General features: G+C 36.1%; 2 protein-coding genes across 6 annotated transcripts in view; one reads left to right on the forward strand and one right to left on the reverse strand.

The window, feature by feature from the left end:
• LOC110678675 overlaps positions 1 to 13061 on the forward strand; it is a 28785-nt gene extending 15724 nt beyond the window's left edge. The window contains exon 4 of one of the 2 annotated variants that reach the window (XM_021851880.1): positions 11984 to 12782. In XM_021851880.1, the coding sequence (XP_021707572.1) occupies positions 11984 to 12068 (85 nt within the window). In that variant the 3' untranslated portion in view covers positions 12069 to 12782. Of the gene's footprint in view, positions 1 to 11983 lie in introns of both variants that reach the window. The other variant, XM_021851878.1, reaches the window with a different exon arrangement.
• On the reverse strand, positions 410 to 22152 carry LOC110678674. 4 transcript variants are annotated; one of them, XM_021851875.1, is made up of 9 exons: positions 21975 to 22152; positions 21730 to 21920; positions 8684 to 8889; positions 8456 to 8523; positions 8315 to 8402; positions 7955 to 8038; positions 7765 to 7885; positions 1489 to 1985; positions 410 to 882 (listed from the first exon to the last, which is right to left on the reverse strand). In XM_021851875.1, the coding sequence occupies exons 3-9, from the start codon at positions 8874 to 8876 to the stop codon at positions 458 to 460; spliced, it is 1476 nt and encodes a 491-aa protein (XP_021707567.1). In that variant the 5' UTR covers positions 8877 to 8889; positions 21730 to 21920; positions 21975 to 22152; the 3' UTR covers positions 410 to 457. The 4 variants fall into 4 exon arrangements, with proteins under 4 accessions (XP_021707567.1, XP_021707568.1, XP_021707566.1 ...); XM_021851876.1 differs by having other exon boundaries at positions 8315 to 8393; positions 21730 to 22152; XM_021851874.1 differs by having other exon boundaries at positions 21730 to 22152.
• Between the last annotated feature and the right edge of the window lie 4592 nt (positions 22153 to 26744).

A 26744-nucleotide genomic window follows, 5' to 3' on the forward strand; every position in this document is an offset into this window, starting at 1 on the left:
CTTGCAATTCATAAAACATTAAGCGGCGGAGTGAAACATTCTTATGTTCCCATGATTGCTACCATTTGTAAAAAAAATGATCAGAGTTTCGAAGATTCTGAAAGCGATAGAATGATAGCTCTTCTTAATTAGATTTATCTGTCAAATTTCAAGGTGTTCGGCAAGCAGAAAAAAGCACTTGAAAACTTGAAAGATGGAAAATAAATCAGGACACCTCAATCAAAATTCAAAATCAGGACATGTCCTGCTAAATCAAGACGGGTAGTAACCCTAGATATTCCCGGCATTTTTGGAGGATTCTGGTCCGTCACCGGCCTAATAACTTCCCACGAACTCATTTGCTCATTTGCTGTCAAAACTATCAGTTTGTTGTGATGTAATCGAAGAACATTATCAAAAATCAAATTAATAATTGTTATTTGCTTTATTCATTTTTTGTTCTATTTCATGAGAAACACTACTTACACCAACAATCGACTTTCACAGGTTTACATATTGAGGCCTTGATGTTTACTAATGCAAAAATAACATAAAAAATTGTATCCATATGCTTAAACATGCTATGGTCAACTTTTTGCGATAATATGCGACTATTTTTAGCATGACCAATTATTCTTTCGACGTTAATGCGTCGAGATGCTACTAACCGTGTAGTTGCGACCTCAGTTTCACTCATTTGTAAACCTTTTTTCTTCGGAGGTTTGTTTAAAATAATCCCTTTTTCCGACAGCGCATCCGTTGCTTCAAATCCTCTGTCAGCTAGTATAAAATCTCCAGCAGAAAGTAGCTCTAGTATTCCAGAATTTTTAACAATAGTGTTATCGGTAGCTGCTCCTCCAAATAGTTTGGACACAAAAATAACGGTTCCTGCTTCGTCAATTCCTAAATAAATAAAAAAAATATATTGGTGACCATGTGTTTTTTTAGTTTACATTTCTTATATAATTAAATGAGAACTGAAGCAGTCATTTTCTTTAAGGTTCATCCTAAAAATCCAAAGTAGTGACGTGTATCGTAAAATGCCGTAGTTCAGAATATATCTATACACAAGTATATTTGTTTTGTAGAAAAGCAAACTAAGGTACCGTGGGGCAAGTGGGTAAATGGGGTAAGTGAAAATAATTGGTATATTTTACTGAATATGTGAATTAACATTTTAAACGCATGCGTAAAACTTTGAGGCCGTTCCGAACATTACGATACGTAAGAGATTTCTGAGATTTTCAGCAATTTTTGCATAATAGATCAAAATATTGTTAACTTGCCACATACAACTTTATTTTTCTCCCATACTGAGCTGGGCCAGTCTAATCCATTACCCACTTGTCCCACGGTACCTTATAATAATTATATACAAAAATCCGCAAAGATAAATAATTTTTACTTATTTATTTTCTTAATTTGAATTAAATGCGCGGAATTAGGTAATGCGATTGGTTAGGGCCCTTTGCGATACACAGGAAATTACTTTATGAAACATAAACTTACCTATCAATCCTTTGAACGTATTGCAGTTCTTATACGAGGACCATGTTATTTGCTGTTCTTCGGCAGAAATGGGTTTCTCGATTGGGATCTCAGTACAGTCTAGAATAACTGTGTACAAGCTTTCCGATTTGGCACGCAAGCTCCAAAAGTCTATAATACTTAGTTTATCGTACATCAAGTTAGTCCAATAAGAAAATATTTTGGAAACTGTTCTGCAACCAATTTTGAACATTATACTCAGCAGCAAATAGTCTAAATTAAGCCTGTATTTTATTAATGTTAGCAGTAGTTGTTCCGATAGCCTCAATTTTTCCGTTGGCCATTTTGAATCAGGCTGATTTGCTGTCATGTACTGCAGAATGAAATTGAATTCAACTTTGCTATGGCCAGTTAGATACTTCATTTGTTCATCATATAATGTTTCCACCGATAGAATTCCAGCTGATGTGGTCACCGCTTTAATTTGGCTTTGATTTATGTTTTCGTTGCAGCTTGAACTAGAAAGAACTTTTGATTATTGAACAGCATGGAATAATATAAAACAATAAAAACTAAAACTATCTTATTTCGCCATTGTAATAAACTATACATCTAACATTTTTTACAGTATACTGTAATTTTTTGCCGAATTAACTGCTGTTGAAATTACAGCAACCGAAGTTCAACAGTTCGATGTAACTATAAGGCCTAATTTGACGTCTACTAGCAGGATAAAATTTTTAAAACAGAAATATAATTAAGATCGCTATAACTTTTCTGTTTTTTTTTCCATTTTTTTTTCACCAAAAAAAAAACAAAAGTTGACTAAACAAAATGACGCCCAAAGATATTTTATATGGAGAATGTCAGCCCCCCAAAGAACATCGGATTATCTTTAAAACCAGATGACCAATGATCAAAATCGAAGCAGATTCTGAAAATAGAAGAGTTTCTGAAAACTTCGTGCTAAAATATTTGTTTATTTTGTTTGTAAACAAATAAACAAATATTAAAAAACAAAAAAGGTTATAGTGATTTAAATGTTTTTTTTTTTATGGTAAAAATTTGAAGCTGCTGATAGAGAGGCTAAAAGCGATGTTGTTCTTTTAGATTTTTCAATGAACCATTTATATATGTTTGTCCATATGGTCGGCGTTCAGACAAACTGGATTAAGTGTTTTTAAGGTGAAAATGAGTCGAAGCCATCGGTTCTCCAGATTTGTGCTCTTGAAAATTTCAGTTATGGCTTCGATTCATATTCACCTTAATGGGTTCAGGAAAACCTACCCCAAGCATCCAGAATATCGAAAATACTTTTATGTTGAAATACATAATAGAGAATAAATGTTTGATGGTACATCGGTACATCTGTATCAAAATAGCATCGGAAAATCAGAATTAATGGAGTCCTTAATGTATCTTTAAAACGCCAAAATATCTTCTAGTCCGGTCTGTCTGAACACCGACCATATCTCTTTCAAATTCAAACCCACAGTTTACAATTTCATCTATTTTTTTATTAAGTCTTTAAATTTGATTATTTTATATTATCGAAGAAGTTGCAAATGTTTTCATCAAATGGATTGTTTCTGTATTACTTTATTACTCGAAAAATAACATAATTATTGACAAAAATGATTTACGTGCGGATCAGGTGAACCCAAACTTTTGATGATATATACTAAGGAGTGATTCCAAACTTTTGCACGATGACTGAATGACTGTTTCATTAATTTTGAATAGTTTTCAGATTTTTCCGCCACATTTTTGCAAGTGCTTTTTAAAGAATACAAGATTACGGTTGTAATGATGCATCAATTTTCCATTTTGGTCGATCCAATGCTGAATATATTAGCCATAAATTTCCAGTGTGTTTAAAAAAAAAAAAAAACTTCAAGTAAAAATTTAGTAAACAAATTTCAAAAAATGTTTTTGAGAAAAAACCTACGATACCTGATAATTTCCTATGCTAACAACCTGAATGAGGTACGAATGAGCCCTGCATAAGAGGTAACCCAGACAACCAGAAATCGCATCAAAGTTCACGTAATTACTCGTTTATTCATACAAATTACATCAAACCCGCAAAACACGTCAAATCGTCAGATAGATAAATTTCCTCGCATAAAACGCCTTTTATCTGAGTTCATTTGTAAATTTTAGTTCGTCTCGTACACTCGTACAAAGTAAGTCGGATCAATCCGTAGCAGCTGTCAAATCAACATTTGTTATCATAAATTAAGTCGCATAATATTACAGGTTAGTTCGGTGGAAAATTATACACTCGCATTGTATGGTACTATTCATTACATGATATATGTGTTGAATGTTACTTTCCGTGTATGTTCAATCGACACCTCTCGCGCTCGAGACAACTTATATGTTTTATGGACACACCATGATTATGTTGTGTGTTGTCGAGTTGTTATTGTTTATATTATGATGTGAATAAATATTCGTTCGAGTGTCGTTAAAGAGAACACAAGTGTTTTGCTCTTTCTCCGGTCCGTAAAGTTCCTTTCTCGTCCCGCTGTTGTGTTTCCACTGTGGTGAAGTTTTCAACAGGTTTTCGGCCCAGGGATGGACGAGAAAGTGAAAGTTGCCGCGTTCGACGATGCCGGCTTCCACAACTGGAAGTTCCGGATGGAGACCGTCCTCGACACGTACGATCTGCTCGATTGCGTCCACCGGGAGATTGCTGAGATCGACGAGTTGCGTGAGATGGCCACCGATTCCGCGGAAGTGAAGATCGAGAAGAAAAGGCAAATGGTGGAACGAAGAGCCGCTGAGAAAAAGTGTAAGGCGATGATTATTTCGGCCATCGCGGATAGTCAGCTGGAGCTTGTGAAAGACTGCGCGAATCCGAAGCAAATATGGGACACGCTAAAGGCAGTGTTTGAGCGTTGCGGTGTTGCCGGGCAATTATTTATTCGGAAGCAGCTCCTCCGGTTGAAATATGAAGAGGGGGCTGCTGGTGGTTTGCCGGAACACTTGTTAAAGTTTGATCGTTCGATGAGCGAGTTGAAGGAGAGTGGTGCGGCAGTGGAAGATTCCGACGCGATTTGTCATTTGTTGTTGACAATGCCGTCGTCGTTTGATTCGTTTGATACCGCCATAGAAACGCTTCCAGGCGGCGTGACACTGGCGTTTGTGAAGAAGCGGTTGCTTGATGTGGACATGAAGAAGAAGAACTTTTTGACCCCCGAAGCCAAAAGTGAAGATGTCGCCATGGCCAGTTGGCATGTGCGGCGAAAACTGCGTTGTTTTCGGTGTGGAAAAATTGGGCGCAAGCAAGCCGATTGCCGTGTGCGTTTGCCAGTGATTCCGAGTGAGAGCGAGTTTGTGAAACGTAGAAACAAAGCAGACATAGTGGTTGAAGAAGATCGCTCCTCGGATCGTGCCGGCGTTTGCTTCGTAGCGTCGAAAGAAGAAGAAGAAGAGCTGGTGAAGGTACAGTGGTTCCTAGACTCTGGTGCGACGGACCACATGGTGAAGGATCCCAGTGTCTTCAAGGAAATGCGACGATTGGAGCAACGAGCGTGAGCGTGGCGAACGGTGAGAAGATGTTGGCGGAATTCTTTGGCGATGTAGTGGTGCACGCTGTCGTCGGCGAGAAGATGAAAAAGTGCGAAGTAAGAAATGTCCTGTATCTCCCCGGTTTGGGCCACAATTTGTTTTCGGTCAACCGTGTGGCGTGATCAGGAATGGAGGTGAACTTCACCGGTAATAAAGCTGAAATTGTGAAGCAAGGGACAGTGTCTGGTGTCGGGCACTACACAGGAAGACTGTACGAGTTGGAGGTTTGGTGTGAGTGCAACCGACGAAAAGTGGTAGCGGCCATGCCGGTCGTAAGAAATGCAGATGTGGAGAAGTGCAACATGGCGGCGAGGAGTCCGGAGCTACCATTGAACGGAAAAGAAAATGATAAGAAGAATGTGATGAATTTAGGAGAATTTGAAGAACCGATAGTGCAGAGAAGAGCTAATGCGAAGACTGGAGCGAAAAGAAGGCGAAGGAGGAGTCGCCGTGGGAAGGAGCATTTTTAGACAATGTAGTTGACGATTTGTTGAAAGATGTGTTAGTTAGACAATAATTGTTTTGTTAAAAGTTACTGTTATTGACGTTGTGATCGTGTACGAGATTTTGTAATGTGCCAAGATTTGGCGATCTGACGAAGAGAGAAGTGTTGTTTTTTGGTGTTTGAGAATGAGACGATAACAGTTACGCTTTGGACTATTGATGATAGGATCTGTGATAAGTTTTACTGTGATACTCGAGTTGTCGACTTGAGAGGGGGTGTTGAATGTTACTTTCCGTGTATGTTCAATCGACACCTCTCGCGCTCGAGACAACTTATATGTTTTATGGACATACCATGATTATGTTGTGTGTTGTCGAGTTGTTTCTGTTTATATTATGATGTGAATAAATATTCGTTCGAGTGTCGTTAAAGAGAACACAAGTGTTTTGCTCTTTCTCCGGTCCGTAAAGTTCCTTTCTCGTCCCGCTGTTGTGTTTCCACTGTGGTGAAGTTTTCAACAATATGCACGTATATTGCCTCCACTTTTGTACGTAGAAGGCTTTTTCGCGACATCTTATAAGTGAAATGTTGCACGTGCAAAGCCTCCAGATGATTTAGTTATACGTACATTTTGGTTGTCTGGGAAAATACCTCAAATAATATCTCATGCATGCTCTACTAACACCAAACTGATAACTAGATCAGGTATTGTAATACCTAAATAATACGTGATGGATTTTCTTATAAAATTTAAATTTTTGAATAATAGTTCTCAGTCCTCAATAGCTGTCGAATGCCTCGATGAAGTATTTTTGATTTTTTTTAACAGTTTTTGCAATACCATTATAATACCAAATTGAGGTATTAATAACTGAACAATTCCTAATTACGGTATGATACCAAAATAAGGTATTCATATGTTATTGCGAGTTATTTCTTCCTCATCGAGCTGTGTCTTCCAGGAATCGATCGAAGATTTCCCAAGAATGACATCAAGAACTATACAAAACTAAACGACGTTGCTATTTATTCACCAATAAAATTTATCGCCATGGGATCTCAAATAAAATACGATAGAATGGTTGTATGTATCACAATGATGGTTTTCTATAAGATTTCAGTTGAATCTGAACGATATTCTCAGCCAGAATTTCACCAAATGTGAGAAAAATCTGCCAAACATGTTTTCTGGAAAACAAAATACAGTTGTCAAAGGTGTCGTAAATCCTCTGGCAAAGTTTGCTTGTTTCGCTTATAGTATTTTTTCCTGGTGTTTTCTACAATTTCCTGTATTTTTCCCATACATTCCCGCTTTTCCCGGTTAATGAGCAACCTGCAAACAATAGAAAATTTTCATCAAATCTTGAAAGTTCGTAAAAATGTCAAGTGTGTAAAAAATTGAGACAAAAGTAAACTACAGAATAAGAATTTCAACAGCTGAGTTTATTTTTATCTTGATTAATGATTAATTTAGTTATTATTTTGTGATCAATATCTAAACAATAACTATATTTAATTCTTTTTGTTTAATGTTTTGATATTATAAATAAGATATTCTTGAGTTTTCATGCCATTCCAACTGAGTTATTATTTTTGTCATTTTAACTTTTATTAAAAAAAAACAAATTTTGGCATTTAAACATTGTGTTTCAATGGACCAATTTGATACACCATTGCCATTCTTCTCTGCAAGGAAGATAGTGAAATACACACAGCTTGATTATGTACTGATTTATGCTGATTTTGTTCTGATTTGTACTGATAAATTTAACGACTCATCAACGAGATGCTTATTATTGCGAAGCATCTTCATGTGTCATACTCTGTACGAAAAAGCAGAAGAAACCAACAAAGGAGCAGTATTTCAGAATAATGTTGAAATTAGAATCATGATGTGTTAGTCCAGAATTGCTTGCTTTTGTGCTAATCGTACTCAATTCTATGTAATATCGTTTGAGATTGCATGATATTTAGAGATTTATTTGGAGATTCTGTTAGCTCCAGGGCGCCATTGTTTTTCGACGAACTTCAGACAAACCGAATCAGGTTAATAGTTTATAATAGTTTCTAGAATATGATTCCGTACTCATATAATCTATCCAGCAGACAACTAATTGTTTCAATAGTAAAATTGCTTATAAACCACCAATTTACTATTGAAAAATAAATAAAATGTTTCGAACTGATTTCGTAAAATTTAGCCCAAAGTCGTTGGAAAAAGAGAGTTAAGTCACAAAAAATGCCAATCCCATTATATTTAACTGAATTTGTCATACCTATCGCTACCATCGACTGCATTAGATACACCCTCAAAACTTAATTCTTTTTCCTCTGCAGTTTCCAGTTCTACATATGAAGCTACATCACTTCCAAAATTATCGGAGCAAGAGGGAACATCTATAAAGAACACAAATATATTAAACTAAGTAAAAAAAACCTGATGAGACAATCATAAAATATACGTACATTCTAAAACTTGTTCAGATGATTGTACTATCCTTTTGCGTGAACTGGGTAGATACGTTCTAAATGGTTGATCGAAACGGTTACCTGTAGTGAAAAGCAAACTTTTTTTGTATTGACTTGCACAAACAATATTAAATTAAATTTTTGCAATAACGGTTATTTGAGGGTTTAAAATACGTAGCATTTTAAGGGGGAGCGGTAGTCACTAATTTTGAGACTTACAATAGTTACAGATATGATATGATATGATAGTCTGAATTAATAAATCAATAAATAACTAATTTATTATAAGGCACTTCTGGAAATGTTGCCTGACATTAAAAAAACACGTACATAAACTATGCCAAATTTTTAATTTACCTTTCTTCGTAGGTGAATGATTATCCATGTCAATGTTTACCACAGAGTCGGAAATGCACTCCATCACTTCGAGCGGCACCTGAGTTAACTAAAAAAAAATTAAACACTTATGTTGAAGCAACACGTATCTATTTTTTTTACCTCCGATTTTTGCGAAAATTCATATATATTCTGATCTGGAACTGCACGAGGTCGAAGTATGTAAGAAACTGTTGAATAAATAATCGAAATTATAGTAAATTTTGAAATGCATCGTAAGGTTAGAATGTACATTGGATTGATCGTTACGGATTGAAGAACGTGATTTAAAAAAATAGTATCCAAGACACCCACGAAATGGAAGCTTCGACAAAAAATTCTTATACTCACCAGAATTAAGGAATTGATTGCGGGAGAAATGAAGCGAGCATATTTTTGCTGTTCGGTGATTTAGAGTTCCTCCAATTTTTAGTATTTGCAACCACTTCTTCAATCTATGCTTTCCGGTAGGCAATCTATAAAATTTTATATGATTTTTGCGTAAAATGCTTTTACACCCAAATGCGAAACACTTCGTTGGCATGATGATGATTTCCCTGCAAAAGATTATGATTCAAGTGCTTTTTATTGCAAAGTTTCAGACAATTTGGCCGAGAAAATACCCCGATGTAAACATTTGTTAAAGAAGTAAATTAAGTGATTATAGAATACAGAACTACTTGGTTTCCTTCAAGATTCACTTAAAAAACCCTGGCGAAATAAATCAAAAGGATCCCTACATTTCTCGCATAACCTGTGATCTCGCCCTAAAAGCCATTGCACATAACTAGGAAGACAAAAATGATTGTGTCTCAACCGTCAATTTTAGATATATGGTGTCTTCGGCAAAGTTTCTCCATACTTTTCAGACAGTTTTTTCGGTGATGTGAAGTTAGGGTGACCCACATGGTTTACGAGATCAGAATATAAACTTTTTTCTTGGCGCATTTACTGCCCATAAACGCATAATTGTCCCATGTTAATAGGAAATCCAGCAAACATGGGACTGATATGCATTTATGGGCAGTAGACCTGTTCATATTTGAAAAAATGTCTGGAAATCTACCGGTCAAGCGGTATCCTGAATTCTTGTATTAAGAACAATGTATGGTCAAATTTTCAGCTAATTTGATAAAGATTCTAGTATGCTTCAAGTTAAAAATGTGTTTTAGGGCTAATTTCAAGGTTTGAAAAATCATAACTAGCATTTGGAAAATCAAAACCACTTGCTATTACCACTATTTGAAAGCTAATTCTATTCTGTTCAAGTTTGTCGAACACGCAAATAAGATTAAAATGAGTTTAAACATTGTTTGATCATGATTTGTTCTCCATAGTACCCAAAAATCACAGTTTTCTGAATATATATGGTAGAAAAAACACACATTGACATTAGTTTTTCAGAACATAGTCAACAGGAATCGAACGAAATAAATCTATGAATTCATTAACCATTAACAGCTTACATATTGCTTAAGGCAATAAATTACAAAAAATGCCCAAAGATCGAAAACCGCATCGCAACCTGATGATAGTTAATTCACGCATGACACATGTACCAACCAATGAATGAATTGAACAAGTTAGCATTGCTTTTTCTTTCCAAGTGATGATTGTTTGGATTGCATTTCATTGACGATTCAGAAAGATTTGAAAACAATCATTTTTTACACCCGCCAAAGCTCATCCACAGCGGGTTTATAAAAGTCCTTCCTAATTTTCTATTTTTTATAATTTATTTCCGAAAGATAAATTGTAACTTAAATCGGGATTGAGTTTTAGATATGTATAGTCATCATGTTATGTAAATTAAAAATCCGAAAGTTTCATACAGGTGTGCTTTTCAGAGAGAACACTCCCTAAAAATAGTGATTTTCAAGAACCTTGAAGCACAAACCTCAACCAAACTATGTTAAAACTTGCTCCAATCATAAAAGTGTGTTCGACAAATGTTCGTAGAATTGAATCAACTACTATGTAGAGGTATTTTCGATCATTTTTGGTGTTCCGTTCGATAGTTATGAATTTTTAAAGCTTGAAATCAGCTCAGAAACATATAATTGATTTGAAGCACACCTAAATTATCTCCAAAATGACTGAAATTTTGACAAGAAGTTCATTTTGACATAAAAAATCAAAGTATTGGTTGACTGGGAAATTTCCAGACAAATGAATAGGTCTAATGGGCAGTTTAGGTCTATACAATTTTCTAAAAAGTTTTGGAACAACCGACTTGGAGCAGCTTTACCGAAGAACCCAAATTTCTATCTCTTATAGTTCGCGAGTAATGTTTTTTTTTAATAAACAAGTTAGGGTGGTACTAAAAAATCAGTCGGCTAATACCAAATGTGACAGATTAGTATGGTAGAAACCATGGGGAAGTGAACCTGACGCAGTTTCTGTCAGGACATGATTGCTATAGACAGTAACTGCATAGGTTCGGGCACTTAGAATCTCCTGTGTGCCCCAATTGTGCTGGTGTGGAGGAAACAACGGAGCATGTCGTGTTCGATTGCCCTCGTTTCATTGTTGTGAGAGGTCGCATGCTCGCTACATGCGGAGGGGACACGTCCCCCGGCAATATAATAGAGAGAATGTGTGCGGATGCCGAGTGCTGGAATGCAGTAATCACGGCTGTCACTCGCATTATGTTAGAATTGCAGCGCCTATGGCGCGCCGACCAAGAGTTGGCTGCAGAGGATTAGCCCTGCCGAGGCTGGTTCCTTGTAACATTGTTTAAGTCGGCTAGGAGAAGCAGTTTGCCTAGGCTACTTCTGCTACACGTGTTGTGCTATATGACCCCTCCCCGAAGAAATACCGTAAGATGGTTCCGGGGAGATAAGTGTCTGAGGCCAAGGGTAATGTCGATGCACTGTACACCACTTGAGCAATTCTAAAATAATTGCTCAAGTACAGTGCATAGGCTGGTTTTAGCGGGTCCTCGTTGGTGCGTCATCCCCGCATTCCCTGAGTTATAATTATAAGGTATACCTTCTCAGGGGATCTGTTTGCAGATTTCCCCCTTGTGAAAAACAAAAAAAACTATGGTCTTAACTTAGATACCATTTGTATTAAGTTTATATTTAGTGCTCAGTATCTCCTGTAATTTTGCCAACTCGATTGAAAATTCAAACTAATCAAACACTTACTGTGCCTTCTGATTACAAGATTCCCAGTAGGGTATTTCCTCTGTAGGAATACATTCTTCAACATATCCAATTGACAAAGAAAAAAGATTTATATAGTTGAAAAAATGAAGACCTAGTCTTAAGTTAACTTAAAATTCAGTTCTGATAATCCATGAAGGTTTGTTGAAATATCTATTAGATATTTCAATTTAAAGTTTATATGTCAAAAAAAAAAATCGAAATTCAAACTGTTTTGAACACACGGTCACGACATTTGGAAGATGTAATCGAAATTTATTCGTAGCTATCTTAGATCAAGTCTTTCAAATTGAACCATTTTGCATGAAAGAAGTAAAAAGTTGTAGCCAAACTGAAATCGTTTATTTTTGAAAGTTTATGCATCCGGGAAAAATCCGGGAATCCAAAAACTGATTTTGAATGGACACCCTGCAATCTGAACAATGAATGATAAGAAAACTAATCAAACCTAATCTCTTGAACAATTTTATGTTTCAATTTTTAGGTACCGTTACGCAGGATCTAGGGTGCACAAACACATTGCAAGCCTGGCATCGACCCCCAAAACATGCACCGAAACGTTCCATTAATGAACCCATTTCGTTAATGTTGAGGAAGCGACAAAAGACAAAAGAAACACACTACAATCGAACAATATCAACATCAGCCACGACCGATTTTGTGAATCGTTCATTGAACAGTGGACTCAACTTGAGCATTCACACAAGTAGAAAAGCCAATATTCATGGCTTGGCGAATGACCACTTCTATTTGCGAAAATCGCTTTTCGAAACTACGGTCGAAGACATCAACTATGTTGACGAGAATAAAGCCAGTCAGCTAGAACAGAATACAATGGGACAAAATGGCAACAAAAGTTGGTTCGAAGCACGCAGGAGTAGAATTACCGCTTCCAACATCAAAGGAATTTGCACAGCGATAAGAACAAGCTGTACGCAAAATAAGGCATGCAGCGTCACACCCGCACGATACAACTTTGAAGCAAAAGATCTGTCCAAGATTCCGGCTATCGCATGGGGAAAGTCTCGCGAAAAAGAGGCATTTCAGCTGTTTCAAGCCCAAAATCTAAGTTCGAAGACATTCCGAGAGTGCGGCCTTTTCATTGACTTGTCTCGACACTATTTGGCGGCATCACCGGACGGAATTTGTTGTTGTCGAGCTGAAATCATTGAAATAAAATGTCCTTACAAAATAAGGTTTCAGGAGCCAACTAAGGCTGATTATTTGAACGATTCAGGACACCTTATCCGTTCGCACCAATACTATTACCAAGTGCAATTTCAATTGCACGTAACACGAGCAAAAAAATGCCATTTTGTAGTATATACCACAAAAGGCATCCACGTTACTACCATACCGTATGATATAAACTTCATTAACTCCATATTACCATCTCTAGATAAGTTTTATAAGGAAGTATTCTGTGAAGAATATTGTAAAAAATTTGGTTTTAATTGATGTAAAAAAATGTTGAATTTTGTTGACAATAAAACAATGGAAAATAAGAAAGAAAGATAATGGTTTTGAAATTTGAGCAGTGCAACACTACACCCCAGACAAACAGACATAACAGTTAGAACAATTATATATTTAATATATGGTACCGCGAACATTAACGCCCAATGCTAAAAATACTGATTTTCGCCTTACGGAAGCTAGGTGGCGGTAGTGTACAAACTCCAAACTCGAAAGATGAAATAAATGCGAGTTTATGTATGTTTGTCTGTGACTGTGCATCGATTATCAAAAGGCACCGTCAACATTTGCATTTGCATTTTTATCTACTTGGAGCGGGAATCGAACTCACATTCCTTGGCACAATGTACCTAAATACCTGAAGATCCTCTGTGGCCATACGAAGACAACAAAATAAGGTAAGTTTGAATAGGAAGCTCAATACTAAAAAAAAAGTTTTGTACAATATTGAGACATTTTTTTCTAATTCAACCTCAAAGATATGATATGATTCAAATGAAGGGGTTGGAACCTAATGGGTGTAAGTAACAAAAATATAGTTTCGTAATAAGCAACTTTGAAATATATACCTCACAAATGAAATATGATCTAAGCGTCTGTTATTATTTAATATTCCACTTATAATTTTACCTGACGTTTAAAATTTATGATTATGGGCTTGTTTTCAAGTTAATAATGATCCAACTTGCGGCGTATCTGTTACGGTGCACAGTTTATGAAGTACTGTGTTAGTGATGTTCGACAGCAGGGCAGTCCAAACTTTTTAAATGGCGGGCCAAATCTCAGGTACAGTATTGTGCGGCGAACCATTTTTTTAGTGTAGCAGTTTCGAAAATTTCCTTTGAAGCGATTGAACATAAATACATGCTACATGGGGCCTTCCTTAGCCGAGTGGTTAGAGTTCGCGGCTACAAAGCAAAGCCATGCTGAAGGTGTCTGGGTTCGATTCCCGGTCGATCCAGGATCTTTTCGTAATGGAAATTGCTTTGACTTCCCTAGACATAGAGTATCATCGTACCTGCCACACGATATACAAATGCGAAAATGACAACTTTGGAAAAGAAAGCTCTCAGTTAACAACTATGGAAGTGCTCATTGAACTGCTGAGAAGCAGGCTCTGTCCAGTGGGGACGTTATGCCAAGAAGAAGACATGTTTTATGATAATCTTGCCGAATATTCTGTGAGAACTGCGTTTATGATTTCGTCAGAATAATGCCCAGGATTATTTAAAAATTCTGGCCTGGAGCCTTGCCTAAGCTTTTATAAAAAAGTATTCTAAGGATTCTGTCACAAATATTCATTGGATTTCGTCAGAATGTCATCAAGCATCATTAGAAAATCCGGCTTAGGATTTTCTTATAATAAAATTCGGGATTTTGCGAGAATACGGGGATTCTGTGAAAACTGTTTTCAGGATTCCTTCGGAAAATCAGCTCAAAATTCTGTAAGAAAATCCTGTGAAAATCTTGTGGGAATTCTGTCCAAGTTTTCCTTGAAATTTATTTGAGAATCCTGCCTAAAACTGTATAAACTATCAATCAGCGTCCAGATCTGCCTTATGTATTTTGTAATCTCCTTCAGAAATCAAATTAATTGTGATAATTCACACTGTTTAACGTTAAGTCATTGATTAGATTTCTTGTATTCAAACCCCACAAAATTTAACTATTTTTTGAATAAAAAATGTTTTGACTATTGAAAAACAAATCAATCAAATTTATAAGGATCAAAAAATAATGTAAAGAATCTTCAAAATAAAACAACCTTAATTGACACTGTTGTACACAATTAGGAATATTCCACGAGTTTCATCAAAGGTATGAAAATTTCCTACAGTTCTGAACTTGTGGTTAATCGCTCAGTTGATCGCACTAACAACTAAATAGAAAAAAATGCCAACCAAAGTAATTTTGATAACTACCGAAAAGCTAAACATTACATATAATTTGCAATTGGATTAGATGGACAAATTGATGTGAAGATTTGCGAAAAAGTTACACGTCTTCTCAGTGAGAATCGAACTCACGACTCCCCGATCTCTAGTTGGGGCGCGTTAACCACTACGCCATGAGAGGACTCATGAACGCAGAAGTTAACCTGAATTCGATTTCAGCTCAATAATCACGTGGTCCTCTTTCGCAAAGTGCACCTCTTTCGGAAGAATTAGATGCCCATCCAAACACAACGCTTTCTATATATATCCAATGCCTAGCCCGAGAGCGCATTGTTTTTTAGGTATAGGAATAGCACACTACACTAGCCAGCAACTGCGCTGGCTGAGGTTTCTATTGTGTGAGCTTCCAATGGGTCGCGACGTTCTCAAACGACCGGTTACGGAACATGAGTCCGTTGCTCGATAAATACTTGTTTTAATTATGAATCGTGGTTTACGGCCAACCAGCCGAGTGGAAGTTTAACAACTACCGAAAAGCTAAACATTACATATAATTTGCAATAGGATTAGATGGACAAATTGATGTGGTTAACGCGCCCCAACTAGAGATCGGGGAGTCGTGAGTTCGATTCTCACTGAGAAGACGTGTAACTTTTTCGCAAATCTTCACATCAATTTGTCCATCTAATCCAATTGCAAATTATATGTAATGTTTAGCTTTTCGGTAGTTGTTAAACTTCCACTCGGCTGGTTGGCCGTAAACCACGATTCATAATTAAAACAAGTAATTTTGATGTTTTCAAGCCACGAATTTTTAAATAGTTGAAAAAATAGACTGAAAAACATAAATTCAATTTTAAAACTAAAATCGAAATCAATGAAAGAATGTCCAACACAAATTTCACTTCATGATTTTCGTAGGAAGCTTGTAAAAAATCAAAATTTCAAACGAATTGATGATGAAGAACATGTGCTTCGCGCAACATTTTTGTTTCAAAAAGTGCTCCGCAAGCCAGAAAGGCTAAAACCCCTGCCATAGTGCATCGAATAATATGAAACATTAAGGAGTAACCCAGGTAGAAGAGAATTGCAAATGCATAACAACATTTACCATTAAAATATAATGTTTGAATGTAATAAATTGTTTAAAAAGTAAAGTTAAAATGTTACAGTTCGTTATCCGAGGAAACATTGATCATATTTTGATTCTTAAAAAATATTTTGTTTTTAAAGGGAACATTCCAGGATATCAAAAATATCCTGTTTATCAATGATAACATGAATCATCCCGAAAAAAAATTCAAATCCCGGAGCAGATTCAGTGCAAGTTGAGCGAAAATTGCTGCCAACTGATATTTTATTGTCTGATCAGAAATATTATGGATTTGTCTACTTACTAGGATGGGTAGCGCATAAGTTAAAAATAACGCATCCGGAGCTTGGTTCACCGACATGCAAATGTAATTCACAGCATCTGCCACTATACCTAGCGAACTTATCCTATGGTGGATTAACTTCGCCCACTAACGAGTTCATCGAAATGGGATACCCACTGGAGTAGGTTTTCATTTCCACAAACGGAAGAGCCGGATTTGAAAGCAAAACCAATATAGTACAGAAAACTGTCGATGAAGCTTCACGGCTATTTCCCGGTTGTGATCCTACGATTGCTCAACGATACTTTAAGAGCCGGACTATTATAAGAGTACGACATATAAACCTTATACATGGAGGGCAAACTGGAAGCCAACGTGCACATTTTTGGCTTTATGAAAGACATATGCCAACAAAACGCAGCTATAAATCAACAGTGACAAATAGAGTAAAAATGCAGAAAAAAATTAGCTCTCGATGATTCATTATCAAACGATAAAGATTTCTAAATAAAATTGCAAAACAATTAGTTTATTCATCTTATATTTTCCACAGAAAAACAATGCTTAACCCTTCTTTGCAGTAGTAGGATCCCTTTTTTATCATTAAAACTTATTTTTCAATTTTTTTCGCACAATTATTTACAAGTTTTCAAAAAACACCTGCAGAATATGTGTCGATACTGATCTTTCTTTATCTGGATACAGCGATAATCCACAAAATCTTGGGGGACCGCCATAAATAATGTGAATGAACATTAATGTTTCTGGTACCACTCCGTTGAAAAAGATCTTAAAAACATAAAAAAAATTATATTCTAATTTTTAGATTTCTTGGAGAAAACGCAACCGATTTCTATGATTTTTTCAGAGAAGCTCCTGATTTTATTACATTGTGTAGCTTACATTTTACTATTATTATTATTATTTGATAAATTGACTAAAAATAAAATGGCGGTCAAAGAAATTTTATATGGGATATGTCGGTTCCCCAAGGGATATCGAAATATCTACAAAACCAGATGATCGATGGTCAATATCGACACAAATTCTAAAAATATAAGTTTCTTGAGAAATAAGGGGCTGTCTATTAACCACGTATTTTCAAGGCATTTTTGAATAAGAGTTCAATTATAAATTAGCCGTTATTTGAGCAGGGAAGTTTGCCAAAGTAATTGAAACAACATAATCTACCGTATTATCAAATAAAAACAAGATTTAATAAAAAAATGTAGGACTCTATTGTACGACACTATTAAGGTGAAACATCTCGGAATCCAAAAATAGCCGACTTGTGCCCCTACTCACGTTTTCGAAGGCACTAAACTTGAGAAATAGTTGGCAAACGTTTCTGATCTTCTTATTTCAAGCTTTCTGCTACGGCCCAGATAGCCGTAGCGGTAAACGCGCAGCTATTCAGCATGACCATGCTGAGAGTCGTGGGTTCGAATCCCGCTGGTCGAGGATCTTTTCGTAAAGGAAATTTTCTCGATTCCCAGGGCATAGAGTATCTTCGTACCTGCCACACGATATACACATGCAAAAATGGTCAATCGGCAAAGAAAGCTCTCAGTTAATAACTGTGGAAGTGCTCATAAGAACACTAATCTGAGAAGCAGGCTTTGTCCCAGTTGGGACGTAACGCCAGAAAGAAGAAGAAGCTAGTGCACGAGGCCAAAATAAAAAGTGCCCTGTTGTTGGATGCTTTCTTCGCGAGATTTGTGCCTTTGAAGTTTTAGTGCAATTATAGTAGTTGATTCCAACGTGTTTCACCTTAGGTTAAAGGTGAAACATCTCGGAATACAAAGATGGCCGTGACAATGGCCGACTTGTGCCCTCACTCACGTTTTCAAAGGCACAAAACTGGAGAAATAGTTGGCAAATGTTTCTGATCTTCTTATTTTAAGCTTTCGGCTAGTGCACAAAGCCAAAATAAAAAGTTCACTGTTGTTGGATGCTTTCTTCGCGAGATTTGTGCCTTTGAAGTTTCAGTGCAATCTTAGAAGTTGATTCCTAACTGTTTCACCTTAAATGATAATTTGAATCAAATGGAATGGAATGAAACCAATACTAATGCAAATGCACGTACATTTCAACAGAGTTAGAAGAGTTCAATAGTTGACATGCCTTAAGGTTGTGCTTACCGTTAATTGATTGTCTGTTTAAGTTCCAACAACAAAAAACTAAATCAAAAATTTTTAAAACAGTCTTCCTAGAATACATCTTAAATGAAAGAATTTGATTTACCTTACAATACATCGTATTTAGTTTTTCGATCTAGTTCAGGTTGGTAAGTCGATTTAAAAATCATAATTTGGTTTATGAAAAACATTTTTTTTTTCTCGATGTGCAGCATTTGTTTTAACCAAAATACTGTGCTCGTTTAGAAGTTTACATAATAGAGAGTGATCATGCCAAATTTCAACTAAACCCGTGCATTATAGTAATATTGTTATAGCATTTTTGGTAGTTTAACATGTTTTGTGACATGCAATCATTAGGGATTATTTTTCCATTAACAATCACGGTGCTCTACGATTTGTTTGGTCGTATTTGACAGTGTCCTGCTTCTTTTATAACAATAAAAAGGTATCCTGAAGGGTTCTTTTCAGTATGTGTCATCTTTTCAGGCTTTAAGCCGCTGACGAATAAACGTTATCAAAATAAATATCAATTGTTTCTATCTTGTAATGGTTTATTTTTTAATCACCTTTTAAAATTTACATATAAAAAATGTCATAAATGTTATGTGATATTTTTTTCCAACAAAGATACCATTACCATTTCCATGAAACTCTTGAAATAGATGTAAAATTGTATTTTATCATTATTTTATTTCTGTTTGAACGGTGCCCGAGAAACCAGGGTGTCGCTAATTTTATTCAGTAATCATAATCTTAATAACAAGTTCAATCATTGAACAAAAATCAACACATTCTACAACATTGCCTATTTATGCATTAATGAAGGTTAAACAAGCACACAATAAACTTTTGATGAGCTTTTCCGCAAATTTTTCCTAAGGTTCATTATGAATTTTGTCAAACTTGAAAGCTGCTTAACTTCTTAAGGTGATTATATAACGAAGAGAGAACTAACCAGCGCTACGCGTTGAAAATTTATCCCATTGGTCACCACCAGCAAGCAAGCAATTTGATTGATTTTCAACGCGAACTGTTGTCCGATTCTCCAGTCTTGTGCACTTGAAAATTCAAAGTTTGGCTTCGTTTTATAATCACCTTAACAGCCTTTTCTTTCATTTGTCATTTCGTCTCCACGTGGTACGTGGTAATTTTGACAACTGTTCTCTGTTTGCACCAGAGCGTTAACGTTCAACGATCCATCATCGTAATAATCGTCATGATCGAAACTTCAACTGCAGTTTTTCTGCTGAATAATTCAATCGAAATTTCTGTTCTGATAATTTAATCGAAATCGATGAAACGATTGTGAAGTTACATAATTTTGGAACTTTGATGTCGGCACTTAGTACTGTAAAGGTTAATTATAATCATTAAGGTGATTATAAAACAAAACCAAACTTTGAATTTTCAAGTGCACAACAGTTTGCGTTGAAAATCAATCAAATTGCTTGCTTGCTGGTGATCAATGGGATAAATTTTCAACGCAGAGCGCTGTTTGGTTCTCAAGTCTTGTGCTCTTGAAAATGTGAGGTGTGGCTTCGTTCTACAATCACCTTAACAGTAGACAGTAATTGTTGAAAATATGTTAAAAAAAATAAAAGAAAAAAAGGAATAAAAAAATAAAATAAGAAAAAAAAAACTCTTAAAGGAACCAAGGAAAAAGATATCTTTAGTTATTTGGTGCATACATTTTTGTTCTAAGTGTGTTAACCACTTAAAGTCTCGAAAACTTATTCAAATAGTCTCAAGTCAAAAAAGTGAACAAACTTACTTTATCGGTCCTACGTGTATCGCAGACGAAATTCCACACGTTCCGCTCTTACCCAACTAGGTTTTTCACTTTTAGAACGTTAAATTGCGGAATTACAAAACGGCGTAAGTAAGAATTTAAACTTTCGCAACCCAACCGCTACTTTCACCGCTCCGTTGTATGGAGAGACAAAGTGACTTAACCACGAATAAAAAAAAAAACACTACTTGAGCCGATTTTACACAGGTACAAAAACGTCGAAAGTAACTGAATGAAACGGCTTATCATTTTGTTATATTTTTTGTGGGAAATAATAGAAACTACCAAGTTTTAGAACGCGAGCTGATTGTATGCAAAATTTAAGCGATGTACACGGCGAAAAAATGTTAAAAAGTTGAATCATTTTAAAACAGTTTTCGAAGACAGGTTGTGATTCTTCTTAATTAATTTTCTCAAAACCGTGTGAAAGTTACTTACGTCGATTTGAAAAAGTAATCGAGAAGTAATGGGAACAATTTTGGGAGCTTTTTATTTAATTTCTTAAAATATAACAAGTTTGCTTTATATAGATATTAAAGCGAAAAACATCTGCAAAGTATGAACTATAGAATGACTTCAGGAATTCCACTAACTTTTCCAATCATATTACTAACACTTCTTGCTGAGAAGCATTGGTGTGAACTAATTACTACAAATTTCGTAAAATTTGGCTGCATTATTAATATTTCTGTTCATCAACGTACTTGTACAGAACATTTTTTTTATTGATCTAAAATCCTTAATTTTTTTCTGGAATTCTTAGTAAATCTTCTACCTTCTAGTGTGAATACGAACTTAACGAAAAAATCAACGGCGAAAGCAGAAAGTTTCTCCGGGCGTTTTTTTTTCTCGGATTTCCTAAAGGTATCTATAAAATATACGCTGTTTTTTTGTTTCAATTTTTGCCCTATTCTTACAAGAAACATAGTAATGGGGAAAATATTGGAATGATTGGAAAACTCATAAATAAATTAGTACTAAATTTATTTGATTGAAAAGAGTTCGTGCCACAAAATGAACATATTCTACCCTTACTGGTTCATAACAATTTCCATGTTTGTGGCAGAAATTCCCTAAGAATTCTAGTTTTTTTTCAGGTGGGATGAAATTCCCAAATAATTACAGGTGTTCCAGGTAGCGGACACCCTGGAATCGTTGAATTTGTAATCTGCTCAATATCATAGGTTGTATTGTATTTTCAAAAGTTATTATAGGCATCTTACTGCAGGGTTTCATACAAATTGACCGAAGCAAAAAGAGTTGAGGGCATTCCAAAATTTGGGGCCCAGATAACCGTAAACTCACAGCTATTCGGTTAGACCAAGCTTGGGGTCATTGGTTTGAATTTCATCGGTCAAGGATCTTTTCGGTTTTGAAATTTACTCGATTTTCGAGGGCATGGAGTATCATTTTAAATGGTCAATCGGCAAAGTAAGCTCTCAGTTAATAGCTGTGGAGAAGCTCATAAGAACACTAAGCTGAGAAGCATACTTTGCCGCAGTTGGTATGTAACGCCATTTCTTATTGGAAGCAGATGCCAAACTCATGCCTACCTGTAGGAAGTAGCAGCTGATTTCTCTTGGATGAGCGTTCCTTTGGGCTTACGTGCTAAAGTATTGTTTTTCGTCGGTCCTGATTTGGTTTTCCGGCTTAAACATCTATTAGGTGATCATCAGTTTGCTATTTCCTGCTCGACGCCGGCTGGAAGGTCCTGTTGCATTAAGAATCCTTGATGGTGTCCGCACTATGTATCGGAAATTCGTTATATAAATTCTAGCTGCGGTCGTCGTGCAATTACCAACAAACTAGATCGGCTGCTGAATGGTATCACCGAATTAATTAAACACTGCTTCACAATCTGTCTGTTCTTAGCTGTTTGCTCGATATTTGCAAAAAACTGAAGGTATTTCCAACTAAATACAACAAGCTGGATATGATTCGCGAAAGGAACACAATAATAACACAACAAATTGACAGCTGAGCCAACACGGCGACGACGTTGCAGATGTTTCCTTCGGTTTCGTTTGAGCAAAACAAGGAGAGAAATATTTTTTTTGGCTTTTTTCACACACACGGTGACAGTTTCTTACGAGGTTTTCTGTTAGTTAGAGTACATTGTGAAATCTCTTTTATCTTGTCGCACTGTTGTCATTATGCGAAATTACCGTCCCGTTCCATTCTCAGGAACAAACTTATTTTTTTTATTGTTTTTAACATAAAATTTTGACACTATTAATCAAAACCAAGACTCAAGCCGATATATTTCATGAATGGTCCATTTAAAATAATTTGAACATTTGTGAACTGTACGCTGAATACCTTATTTTAATATAATAATTCTTAATATATCATTGGCCCTTATTTGGTACATCCACTGTAGGATTGTTTACTCTACTGAGTCACCATCTATCGGAGTTCAATGGAACGTTCAGTACTTTCCATCAGTTTCCGTTAGAGGTGAGAAAAGTCAAAAGCGCCTCTCTCGGCGAAACGTGTCAAATGCCGATGTATTTAATCCATTGCAGAAATTGGCTGATCCACCCAAGCCACTTACAACGTTGAAACTGCTGTAGAACAAAACGATTTTTTTCACTATCTATTGTTCTCCAGTGCACACTACTGACCCGAACTGACCTCCTGAATGCTCTTTGTTGGTCGTTCACACAGGTCAAACAACTTTAGCGTCCTTTTGGTGATCAAAAAAACAATGGTGGATACCAGAATCACACTCAGCACAAACTAGCAGATCGCTAAACCACAGATAACAGATGTTTATGTCCGATTGTAAAACTGTGTAAGACAATGATTGGTGATTTTAAGTGGCAACACAAGTAGCAACATCGTGGTGGCGCTGTTATCGCTAAGTTCCCATGGTGATGTCTGTGGTGAATATGAAACATTTCAAGATATTTATATTCACCACTGATTGCAGCAATTCGTTGTGTGGCGGCGCTAGTGTTTTCAACGTGTTTTAGTTTGAATATTTACACAAGTTTTCAGAAGATTTTTGTTCTAGCATAAACATCTGTTATCTGTGGCTAAACCTTTTCAAACACGTGATGTGTGCTGTATTAGACTTGCTGGAAATAGCACAAACGATTTTCAATAATCTCAAACCTTCTGCAGAGCAATTAGGCAATAAAACGATTATCGCACCACACGTGATCAACCACACTTGAGGTGATCTGTAAGCGATATATTAATATTGCACTTTGGCGGCAAATTCTTTGCGCCACTAACTGCTCCAAACTCACTGCACACCACGGGGATCGAATTAAAACGATATCACTCGCGAATCGCGGAAAATGCTTAGCGAAACCCGTTTTAAAATAAAAATTTTCACCTCGTTCGCCACTGAACTAACCGAGGGATTTAGTATTAAAGAGGTTTCGGTACCGAGGGAAAGAAGTACACCGAGATATGTTCTTCTATGCACGCTCAAACTTAGACTGAGCATCTCTTTATTAGATCGTCCAAACGAACCGATCTACAGTTCGTTGGTCGCAGGGCTGGTAAGCTCATGTTGCGTTAAACACTGATACAACATTCGGTAATCCAATCCGCATGGTTATTAAATTAAAAAAATCGAAACCCAAAATGTCGAAGGCCAAAACGTCGAATCCCAAAACGTCGAAAGGGACAAAACGTCGAAGAGACAAAACGTCGAAAGCTGTTTTCTGTCGAATTTTTCTAGGCCTAGCGTTGCTAAGGGAAAAAATAGTTGCGATGCGAACGGTGTTCGAAACAGAAAAATTTTCAATTTTCATCAAAGTTAGCATGGAGAAAAAAATTCAGTAAAATGTCAATTTCACATTTATTTTTGTTCAGAGAAGAAGCAATGAAGCAAGTTCGTCGCACCTTTGGATGCAGCATAACGGCTAATGAATCAGTAGAAGCATTAACCTAAGAATGCTAATGTCGCTGCTGTTCGTGTTACCAACATCTAGTTTGCCACGAACTGACAGCGTGAGTACCGGGCTTCAAAGTGTCAGAATAATTTTAAGAACCAAAACAACATTATGGTATAGAACAAACAATGAAAAACCATAATTGGATGTAATAAAAATTGAAATCAGTTTTGTGACAACTACGCTATTAGCGTTCTACTACTAATAATTCTATTAATGAATCTCAATAACAGTGTAAGGTGCACAGGGGTGATTAAAAATTGGTGGGGCAAGATGAAATGCAAAAGTTTTGAACATGATTTCTATAGATTTGAGTAGATGTTTCTTCCCTAAAAGTGTGTTCCATTTGTTAAACTGATGTTCCTGTAGCTAAAATTGTCATCTTCATTAAATTTCACTATGATACCTTGCCATTTCATCTTACCCCAGGCGTTTAAACTCGCCCCGGTGAGCTTACATTTTTCCTTTTTTTTATTATTCGAACTACATTTTAATTTCACTAAAGCAATGTGTATCGAAATGTGGGAGTTACACCTGATTTGTATTTGTGGAGCGCATAATTTTGCTATAGATTATTTTGTTTTTATCGAAACAATATCTTTTTACATCAATAGGCTATTTTTTTTTAATTTGTGAATATTTTACTTATTGTTTTGTTGATAAATAATATTTAATGAAACACACTCATTCTTTGAACATACCTTTGACATCAATTTTATCATATTTACAATTGGATTTTTAATAATTAATGAATTCTTTATTCTTTTTAAAAATACTCATTCTTTTATCGAATATGTCCAATTGAATCGATTTAGGTTGGATTTCTTCACCCTCGCTTTGGCCTTAAACCTAGTTTGACTATATGGGTAAGCGTGGTTTACGGCTTAGGCCATGGTGAAGAAATCGACCCTTAATAACTTGCTTTACCGAAACATATGTTCTTCATCAGGATTTTCAGCATTTTTTGTTTAATATGTACTATTCAATCGATTTCTATGCATTTGACAGAACGTTTTTTTTTTGCAGATAACGGCTATAGTCAAATCGTTTAAACACTAAATAATGAGTTTTGGATATTTTAAATTTGATATTTTTATTGTTCCTTCCAAGACCAGTCAAGAACATGAAATCACGATGATAACATCGGAAGAAAAGTATTTTCACGGCCTTAACTGTTAAAACATTGTTAGGTATTTGGATTTGAGGCTACATTTTTATCGGTTTTCTTCACATTTCTTATTAATCGAATAGGTCAACGTTTTGCAAGAAAAACTCGTATTTTTTCTTTTAGACATACTGCCCTTTTGACGTTTTGTCCCTTCGACGTTTTGAAATTCGATATTTTGTCCTTCGACGCTTTGTCCTCTCGACGTTTTTGTATTCGACGTTTTTGCATTCGACGTTTTTGCATTCGACGTTTTGGCATACGACTATTTGTCTTTCGACGTTTTGTCCATTCGACGTTTTGTCCCTTCGATGTTTTGTCCTTTCGACGTTTTGGCATTCGATATTTTGTCTTTCGACGTTTTGTCACCCAACCATTGGTGACTCCCAGATCTTTACCTTATCCCACTAACCCAATATCCTTTCCATGACAACTGTGGAGATGCAGAGGTGATCTCGGTCTCTACCCAAGTAACCGTACAGCTGTATATAGTTGCATCAATATCACTTTATATGCTTCTATAAAATATGGCATATAAAGTCATACTGCATTACATGTCTCATTAATGCACTATTAAAGTGGAAAAGGGCGCTATAAAAGTGTAAATACGGTTACATTTCCTAGCTCTATGTTGGCAATTGCTAAAGTATAGTTACTGTCTGTACCGTATAAAAGCTTTAGCAAAGGTGTACTTAATGCACGAAGAAAAGGATCAAAAATAGAAAAACAAATTTTTTTTTGTATTTTTTTGTTCGTTGGATGTCAAGTCAGCGTTGCTTTTTTTGGTATGATTCATATGTGTATTTAGTTTACTTCCTTTTGCTGGGATTTGAACCCAAATTAATTGTGTGATGTTTTCGATGACTCGCCGCGCCTATCCTCCGGACCATGAATGCTGCATGTCTTGGCCGGGAAAATTGTGCAACTTCAAGCAGCGCCCTTTCGTTGCCAGTGATAAATATTGTCGATTTCACTTCAAGTTGGACCGTCCCAAGTGTGTAAGCTCCTTCAAAGTGTGTAAGCAGCTCAGGGTTACGTCGAACCATGATGGTGTTTTTAGTGCACTTATTTCTTGTGGTTCAAGGAAGAAGTGTACCGAATACGTTTTGATGATCCGATGCAAGCGTGTACACTTTTTTTGTACTCTACAAATTTTGTGATAGTCCAATTTGGGGTGCAGTGTGCAATAAGTTGGTGGACATGACTGTTGCACTTCCATGTTTACCACGGCTGTCGCTTTTTTACTGTTTAGATTTTGTTTTGTTTTCATTGTGTGGGGCTAAATCTTCACGTTTTATGTATCTATTTAGCACCTCAGCTCATCGAATCGTCGATAGCCGTGAGGTGTACGCACGGGCCTATCAATCGTAAGGTTTTTAGTTCAATTCCAGGTTGTTGCTTATTTTTTGTTTTCAAATTCTGGTTTCTCGTAAGACAAATCTACGAATTTCAACAAGATTTCTTGTGGCGAATTTTCATAAGGGATATTTAAGTA

This window comes from Aedes aegypti, chromosome 3 (genome assembly GCF_002204515.2).
Source record: "Aedes aegypti strain LVP_AGWG chromosome 3, AaegL5.0 Primary Assembly, whole genome shotgun sequence".
In the NCBI taxonomy this organism is placed as follows: domain Eukaryota; kingdom Metazoa; phylum Arthropoda; class Insecta; order Diptera; family Culicidae; genus Aedes; species Aedes aegypti.

Excerpts from the sequence above, each read along its gene's own strand:
- LOC110678674 (XM_021851875.1), bottom strand. The coding sequence starts at position 8,876 with ATGCCAACGAAGTGTTTCGCATTTGGGTGTAAAAGCATTTTACGCAAA. Across the intron at positions 8,039-8,314 it reads TCATTCACCTACGAAGAAAG|GTAACCGTTTCGATCAACCA; the intron begins GTAAATTAAAAA and ends TTTTCACTACAG. Across the intron at positions 1,986-7,764 it reads GCAGTCGATGGTAGCGATAG|TTCAAGCTGCAACGAAAACA; the intron begins GTATGACAAATT and ends AGTTCTTTCTAG.